The sequence below is a fragment of the Bos indicus genome, chromosome 4 (assembly GCF_029378745.1).
Source record: "Bos indicus isolate NIAB-ARS_2022 breed Sahiwal x Tharparkar chromosome 4, NIAB-ARS_B.indTharparkar_mat_pri_1.0, whole genome shotgun sequence".
Classification (NCBI taxonomy): domain Eukaryota; kingdom Metazoa; phylum Chordata; class Mammalia; order Artiodactyla; family Bovidae; genus Bos; species Bos indicus.
The window spans coordinates 83,120,241-83,129,407 of NC_091763.1; the positions used below are offsets into that span (position 1 = coordinate 83,120,241).

The following is a 9,167-nucleotide window of genomic DNA, read 5'->3' on the forward strand; positions in this document are numbered from 1 at the left end:
TGTGACAACAACACCTTATTCGGTTTTCTCCTGCCGTCCCCATCTTCTCTCAACATTTCCCCCTAGTAACTTCTGCCATTAAAGCCTTCCATTCAGCTATGAAACGCGCTCGCCCACCTTCTCCCCATCTTCAGGGAGCTTCTTTCTTTCTTCCACTGCCCACTCTCTTTAGTTCTCTCCGGCTTCCAATACCACCCGCAAGAAACACTGCAGAAACATACTGCACACGCGCATTAAGGTCGTCGTCGCTTTGCATCTCGGGAATGCTTGGCCGGTTTCTATCAGTCTCTGATTCGTGGAGCCGCCCTGCGGTAGTTCTCGCGGTATTTGCTGCCGCCAGTCTGCTGGAGAGGTTGCTGTTTCCTGGCGGTCCTTTCTAGCTCATCTGGTCGCCGCGGCTGTTGTGTTTCCAGTTGCCAGGTCGCGTATCATGACGTCCGCCTTGGAGAACTACATCAACCGTATCCTTCAGCCGGCTGCCGCGGGCATTAGCAAAGGCCTTGGTGAGGCCCACGTCTGCCCGGAGTGGACCAGTGCTGGAAAAGCCAGCGTTCGGGATCGGCGGAAGGTTGGGGCACCGGGCCACTGACGGGCTTGGGGCCCGGGGTGGGGATACAGAGATTAAGGATCTGAGACCCATCAGGCTCACCCCCGGGACTGGAACTCGCAGCTCCTGCGGGCCCAAGGCGTCTTTTAACTTGAGAGAAAAACCGAGCAAAACCGACATGATTATTCCGAACTTTTCCGTGTCTCTAGAAATCAATTATTGATTCACCCTTTCCATTTCCCTCGGGCCTATACGTTCACGTTTGGGAATAAGATAAACAGTTTTACCAGCTGCGGCGGTGGACTCGTAAATCTATGTGTTTGTTTTATTCATAGGCTTTGCTCAGTCTTCGAGGATAGCAAAAACTTTACAGATAATGCAAAAATTGAATATCTGCCCCTTTACCAGTTGAAATCTCAACTTTATTGTTGATGGAATTAAACTAATGCTTGCTGTTGTAATAGTTCGCCTTATGGGGCAAATAACTTTAAAAAGCCCCTGTAATAGTACTGTATGCACCATTTTAAAGTCTCGGGACAGAAACATTACGTTGTGCTCTCATGTACAAATTTGGGACAAAAGTGGAATGCTAAAGCTTTTTCTTTTTAAATGATGCAAGCATTATTGGTACTTCTGACATTGATTATAGTTTCTTTTGAATTCCAGAAGGCAGGTCCTGGAAGACAGTGTCTTAACGTACATTAAATCATTTGACATGGAATAGTTTAGCACTGATCCAATTTTCGTTTCAGAGATGAAGAAACAGGATTAAGAAAAGGAAAAATATCTTGCGCAGTTTTCATATTTGCAATATTCCCCCATTAAAAATGAGTACCAAACATCCCAGCTGTTTTAAGATAGAATACACTGATCTCATAAAAAGGATGTTCTTTTTCTATTTTTCCTTTTTTTAGATTGTGTAGTTGTCACAGAGAATTAAGAACATACAGTTTTATGTTGTAAATGTGGCTGTGTTAAATAGTTGTATTTTAATTCTGTCACCTTTTTTCCTAGTAATTTAAACCATTTCCTTACCAGATTTTAAGTTTTCAGTTTGCATTCCCTCAGAAATGCTTTCCTTGATTCAGTTGTCAGGAACTGTTGCTGTCATTACTTCTGATGGGAGAATGATTGTGGTAAGTATTTGGCGTATTCATTCTCTGCTTTCTTTTAGGCTTTAATGCCTGCAATGCTCAGTTGTCCCAGACTTTTTTGTGACCTCATGAAGTGTAGCCCGCCAGGCTCCTCTGTCCATGAACTTTTCCAGGCAAGAATACTGGAGTGGGTTGCCACTCCAGTGGCAACAGTAGGTTGACAATCCTACTCCAGAGGATTGTCCCAACTCAGAGATCAAACCCGGATCTCCTGCGTCTCTTGCATTGGCAGGTGGATTCTTGACTGTGGTGCCAACTGGGAAGCCCACTCTTTTAGGCTTATTGGTTGTAAATTTTTATGTACAATAAAATTTGTACATAAATAAAAATAAAATAAAAATAAAATAAAAATAAAAAATAAATAAAAATAAATAAAAAAATAAATAAAATAAAAATAAATAAAATAAAATAAATAAAATAAAATAAAATAAATAAAATAAAAAAATAAAAAAATAAAAAAAATTAAATAAAATAAAAAAAAAATAAATAAAAATAAAAATAAAATCTGATCTTCAGTGCCTAGGCATCAGAGTACACCTGCATTGCAGTTTTCTTATGATTCAACTCTTTATCTCTTTGATAAATAGCTGCCAATCCGTTTTTGTTTTTTTTTCATTAATAAACATTGACTGTAAGTTACATACAAGGCTTCTTCTGGAAGCTGGGATGAATAACAGAATCTGCCCTCAGAGAACTTCTGGTCTAGTCTGCAGATATCTGTCTATATTTTGTATTTATCTTCCTTCATCTTTTATTTCCTTCCCCATTCAGTGCTCTGACATCTACTACATGAATCATACAGTTTTTTTTTTTTAATTGTGTGTGTGTGCTTCATGGAAACTTTTTTTAAAGATTTAGGTACTACCTCTATAAAATGAACATTTAAGACATGTACAGTGTTAATCTTCAGATATTCTTAGGTTGTAGTATCTTGTGCTTCTGTAGAATAAATTATGATGAATATCTAAGTTTATTCATCTCATTTTTCCTTTTATCACTGTATCCCATTTTAATTCCAGGAAAGTCTTGGATTTTATTCCATGATTTTTGGCTGCTTAATTTCATTTATATTCATGATTGTTAACTTTCAAAAAAGTTTTAAGGCTGCTAAACTTTATTGTCTTATATAATTCATAGAATTTGTTCTTCTATCTTCCCACTCTGCAATTGCTGTTTTTGTTTTCTTTTTAATCCTTGGGATTTTTCTCAGTGGATCCTTAAGTGGCAATTACCAAGTGTCAGACTTTGCCATTTATTAAACATATGTCATGTACCACGCATGTCACATGTGTTATATCACTTAATACTAGTACAACTCTGTGAAGAAGAATTAGCCCTGCATTCTAAGCTAAGTACCTGGATCAGAAAAAGAGTCACTTTCCCAAAGTCATATGAATGTATGTGGCAGAACCAAACTGGGATTTAAACTGGATTTGACTCCAAAGCCTAAGGCTAGTGGTCTTGCTTCCATCTTAATCAATAGAGCTGTCATGGTTTTGTTTATTTTTTTAAGGTACCTCACATTGTATTTTGTCAAATTAAGAGAGTTTGAAATATGTTAATCTCATCTTTGAGAAGCCTATCGCTATTAAGAAATATTTGTAAATAGGTTTTTAGTTTGTGGAATACTCTAGTTAAAATTTTTTTTTTTACAGGATAGATGATAAATTGGAAACTTGTTTTAACTTTATAGAAAGAAAGCCATTTAAAAAGAACATTTTGAGAACTAAAGTTCAGCAGTTCTGTATTCCTTTGACACATAGTTCACTTAATAGAATTTGTTGAGTTGCTAAGTTATGTCCGACTCTTTTTGACCCCATGGACTGTAGCCCACCAGGCTCCTCTGTCCATGGGATTTCCCGGCAAGAATACTGGAGTGAGCTGCCATTTCCTTCTCCAGGGGATCTCCCCAACCCAGGAATTGAACCCACATATACTGCATTGGCAGGCAAATTCTTTGATGCTGAGCCACCGGGATAGCCCACTTGATAGAACGTGTGTGTCTACTCAGTTGTGTCCAATTCTTTGCAACCCCGTGAATTGTAGTCTACCAGACTCCTCTGTCCATTGAAACTTGATTAAATAGTTACTTGTAAGATGAAGCCAAGAAGCTATGTATGAGTGTGGTAATAACTATTTGCTAACTAGTTTAGTATAGTAAATACTCCACATTTTGCTTCTTTTCCAAATTTTAAGTTAACATTTTCTCTTTATCTTGGTCTAATTTTACATATTTTGAGTTTTAAAACATGAAACTGTAATAAGAGATTTAACCAACCAAAGCCATCAGTATAAGTTGATGTTCTTCAGAAACTGAAATAGCATGAGATACTATGTTGTAATATGCCCATGTCTTCCTTTATTAGGAGCCATGATTCTTCTGTAAAACTCTATTTCCTTCAAGTTGTAGAACTTTCCAGTTGTTGTGATCATATTTGTGTCTACTGTTATTGTGTTATTAGGGGGATTAAATAAGTAAATCCATATGCAGCCCATAGAACACTTTGGCAAGTACTGAGTTCTCATCTAGCCTTAGCTATTACTACTACCAGTTGAAGCTTGTGTATGTTTATGGGATTGATTTGAATCTCTGAAAAGTGGTAAATTATATTTGTTTGTTCATAGTAGTGTAATGTAGAAGTTCAGTGGTCTGGCTTTGAAGCTAGCCTTTCATGGTTTGGATTCTAGCTCTGCTAATACATATAATATCTACTACAAAGGGTAGAGATTGGTTGAGATAATGTGTGTAGCATGTTTACTGGCATGTAACATGTGTGATACTGTTACATTACTATAGCTGTTGTGTATAGGAGTATTTCCCTTAAGTTTTCCTTGTTTTAGTTTGTATCTTTAGAATATTCGCTTCTGGACAGCCTGAAGTTTTATACTACTTCCTTGGAAGTAAACTAGTACATGGGGTCCTTTGTAATTCTCAACAGCTCTGAGCACTAGCAGAAGCTTGGTGCCCCCCTTCCCCTTAAAAAACCAAGAGGTAAGTTTTGTGCCAAGAGTACTCTTGGTCATAAAGAGATATTTTATAGTAAACTTGTATGTATATTTAAAATAGGTCCTCCTATTGGAATACCTGGCAGCTAAAATGGTGTGGTTGAATTTACACATTCAGATAATTTGTCTTTTTTCTCTTGAATATTTTCTTTACAGGGAACACTGAAAGGTTTTGACCAGACCATTAATTTGATACTGGATGAAAGCCATGAACGAGTGTTCAGCTCTTCACAGGGAGTAGAACAAGTGGTACTAGGGTTATACATCGTAAGAGGCGACAATGTGTAAGTAAAATGTCTTTTTTAAGGCAAGTAGCTCAGACTGTAAAAGCATCTACCTGCAATGCAGGAAACCTGGGTTCAATCCCAGAGTCAGGAAGATCCCCTGGAGAAGGAAATGGGAACCCACTCCAGTATTCTTGCCTGGAGAATTCCATGGATAGAGGAGCCTGGTGGGCTACAGCCCATGGGGTCGCAAAGAACTGGACACTACTGAGAGACTAACACACAGCAATATACAATAGATGCACTGCTTTGCTGTATGGAGAAGAGGTTTCTATCTACTGAGATTTGTCCATATTTCTCATAGTTAAATAGCCTGAATAGGGTCCAGAAAGAGCCCTGTCTTAACACTGGATACTTCACTGGAGGAGGTTCTTAAAATGTTTTTCCAAAATATCCCTAATTTCAGAGGAACATAAATACACCTCCGGGCTAGAGTTTGAAAATGTCTTTGAAATCTCTTGTGTGAACAGTTTTAAATAATGCTTTATAACATAGCTGAATTTATCCATTTTTTCTTTTAATTGTTAGTGTAATTGGCACACTTAAGCTGTCCCATGTTTATGTCGTGGCCTCTGTTAACTTGTGACACTGATAATGGCAGTTTGAGAAGATAGATATATTGTAGTGGTGACAGTATAAGAAAAGTGCAACAGTGTAGAGCAATACTGTCCAGTACAGTTTTAGGGGATGATGGATTGTTACATATCTGTTGTATATCTGCATTGTCCACTGTAGTAGGTACTAACCAAGTGTGTGGCCACTGGGTACTTGAAAAGTAGCTGGTGTGACTGAAGAAATGAATTTTAGGTTTTACTTAATTGTACTTAATTTTAATAGTCACATGTGGCTAGAAGCTGCTGTATTTGTACAGTTATAGAGAGTGGAAGATTGTTGAATCACTTTACTAGTGAGTACTGTTTAAAATTAAAATGGCTGGAAGGCAGCGAAAGATATATTAGCATCTCAGATTACTTTGTTGGACAAGTAGAATATGGAAGAAAATCACCTTTAGATGGATAAATTATTTGATCTTTAATCAAAACCAGAGGTTTATAAAATAATCCAATAGAGATAATATTTAGGTGAAGTGAGCTGTAAAGAATGGCAGGTAGAGCCCAGGTCTCCTGACCAGAACACACTGATTGTATTGGGACTCTGCATAATAATTGAGTTTAAGATGATTTCTCTTATTTTAATTTTTAAAAATTTTCTTTTTGAAGTTCATTTTTAAAAAATTTAAAACATTGTTGTAGACCCAGTGATACGCTAGAGCCATCTTATACTGCTCACCAAAGCAGATTTTTATATTTTGGAAAATTTTGCAAGCTGATTGATTGACATCTTGTTGGTAGCTTAAAATTGGTTGTAGTAGGATTATTTTGCACTATGGCTATCAGTCAACACTGCGAATCAGCCTACCCCTTTTCCTTGGAGAACTGGTTTTAAAACATTTTTCAGCACTGTACTCTCCATAAGGATTTTAAATGACACTAGATTTTTAAAGATGGAACTGAGGTCTTGATTTGTTTCATATTGAGGAAACTGAACATATTCTTCTACAGTTTGGTATTTCTCATTTATTAAAGAACTGAAGACTTTATATAGTTTCAAGCAAAATCAGGCAAATTCTGTGTAACATATTTATCTGTAGAACTTACTTTCAGGAAAGCCAGACAAATTTGAACAACCAGTCTCTTATGGAATAATGTTTCAAACATGTCCCCTGGTCTGAATGTAACAATACCTATATCCAGCTAGAGATATTGGTTACCTAGCATGGCATTATGAAATTAATGTTATACGTATTACGTTAGTGTTGAATCAAGGAAAAAATTTGCTGACTTTTAACCCTAGTCAGTCACAAGTCATTCATATCAAAAATCATTTGTTAGATACCTAAATATCTGTTTTGTCATCTTTGTGTGCAAGAATTGCACTTCTTTTTATTGTTGGGTTTACACTGAGTAGATTGAGAACCATGAAAGGGAAACTAATAGATATTATATTGATGGATTTAGTTCATTGAAGTTACTCAAATAATAGACACTTTTATTTGCTTATTTAGTAGTGATTTAGATTTTTGATCCTCCCCCAACCCCACCGCACCTCGCCCATTCCCAGAATAGTCCTTCAGTTCAGTTCAGTCACTCAGTCGTGTCTGACTCTTTGCGACTGCGTGAACTGCAGCATGCCAGGCTTCCCTGTCCATCACCAACTCCTGGAACTTGCTCAAACTCATGTCCATCGAGTCGTTGATGCCATCTAGCCATCTCATCCTCTGTTATCCCCTTCTCCAATAGTCCCTGGATTCAGTGAAAATCAGGATTGAAACTCTGGGGTTTTATACCATTATCTATCCCATATGTGGTTTTTTTTTTTTCCTTTAAAGACTTGTGACTTTCCTTTAAAGACCAGTCACACTATGCAGTTCATCCTTTAATCTTCATTCCTGTAACAGTGTTGCCTTCAATTTGAGTTTTGTGACTTAAATATGAAAATGTTTTTTCACTTAACTAGTAGTTCTCTTTATTATCTCCTCTCAGTTTGTCAGAAATGAGATTGTTCTGATTTTTTTTTTTCCTTAACAGTGCAGTCATTGGAGAAATTGATGAAGAGACAGATTCTGCACTTGATTTGGGGAATATTCGAGCAGAACCTTTGAACTCTGTAGCACACTGAGGAAAAACTACATATTTCAGACAGCTGTAAATCTTTGTACAGAAACTGATTATTCTGAGATTGATGGTCAGAATTTTTAGGAATGTGTAATTGTGGATTTTGACTCCATGTTGATTCATTGTAATATGATATGTAAATTAAAATATTTCTACATTTTCTTGAAAAAAACTTTTTTTTGGGCTAAATAATACACTTGGTAGCTTGGTTTTTATTTTTTTATTAAATATTAATAGTAAAGAAATCTAATGATTATTTTGAGAACTTTTAGAAAAGATATTCTACTATTTTAATATTTATGGAAAATTAGTTGAAAAGAGAAATTCATGTACTATATAAATTAAACATACAAATCAATAGTGAAGGGTACATATTTTTTTCCCTGGTTTTTTAAGTCATGGAAAGGTAAATCTTGTCTTGTGCAGCTATCTGAACCATCCCTGTTTATCACACTGCCCTGCTGGTTGCTCTGTAGCACTTTAGAAATGTGGATAAAAGTGTATTTGATTGAGAAAAGGAAAAATGCTAACACAGTTGTGTATATTACCTGACAAAAATTTATTCCATATAGTCTTAAAAACCATCTTACCTTTTGAGAATTGGGGAATTTCTAGTATTAAAGGAAATTTTTTGTTATTTATAAATGTGAGTAAATACATTTTGAGGCAGTGCTTGCTATTATTATCAACAGCTTTTCATGACTCCCTAGTTCCGTAAACCTATTTAAAAAAGATGTAAACATGTTTTCTCCAAGCTTGTCAGGCCTATTCTTTGGTTGATTCTTGGAGTGAGTCAATTAAATTGATAAATGTTCCTTCTTTGCTCAACTGGTTGTGTATACTTTTTAAAGGATCCCTAGAAACAGAGCTATAAGTGGTGTTTAGATACCTAAGCTAGTCTGCAAAAATTCTCAAGACATATGTAGGCCAAAGTGCATAACTTTGTGGTAAGAATAGAAAAGTATTTATTTTTTTGTAATTCAAAATTTCAGTAGTTTCTTTTTAATGAAAGTATTTAAAATAGAAGTTGCCAAGCCTTTTTTGTTAAGATGCAGGTAATATTTTAAGCTTTGAGGGCCATATGGTCTCTGTCACAGTTACTTAAGTTTGTTGTTACAGCATGAAGATAGCCAAAGATAATACATAATAGATGATAGTTGTAGCTGTGTTCCAATGTTTCAACAGAACTTTATTTACGATAACAGGTGGCAAGCTGGATTTGGCCTGTAGGCCACAGTTATTGACCCTTGGCTCAAAATGAAAAATACAGGCTCAATAGGAAGAGATGGTGACTGATTTGTATAAATTCTGGAAAGGGTTTCTGGAATGGATCCTTTCAGAGTTCAGAGGTGGATTTTATTGTATTTATTTTGTAATATTGAAATCCCTACTTAATAAATATGGTAGTTCTTTTGGTTCACAAATAAAACATTTTCCAGAGGAAAATATCTTCACATTTTCACAAAACCAAGACCTGTAAGGAGAGAACTGTTAGATAGTT

General features: G+C 36.1%; 1 protein-coding gene across 1 annotated transcript; it reads left to right on the forward strand.

Moving 5' to 3' along the window:
- Nucleotides 1–309: 309 nt before the first annotated feature.
- LSM8 (LSM8 homolog, U6 small nuclear RNA associated) lies at nt 310–8,494 on the forward strand. Its single transcript, XM_019959458.2, has 4 exons — nt 310–461; nt 1,643–1,683; nt 4,864–4,991; nt 7,580–8,494. The coding sequence occupies exons 1-4, from the start codon at nt 431–433 to the stop codon at nt 7,668–7,670; spliced, it is 291 nt and encodes a 96-aa protein (XP_019815017.2). The 5' UTR covers nt 310–430; the 3' UTR covers nt 7,671–8,494.
- The last annotated feature ends 673 nt before the right edge of the window (nt 8,495–9,167 follow it).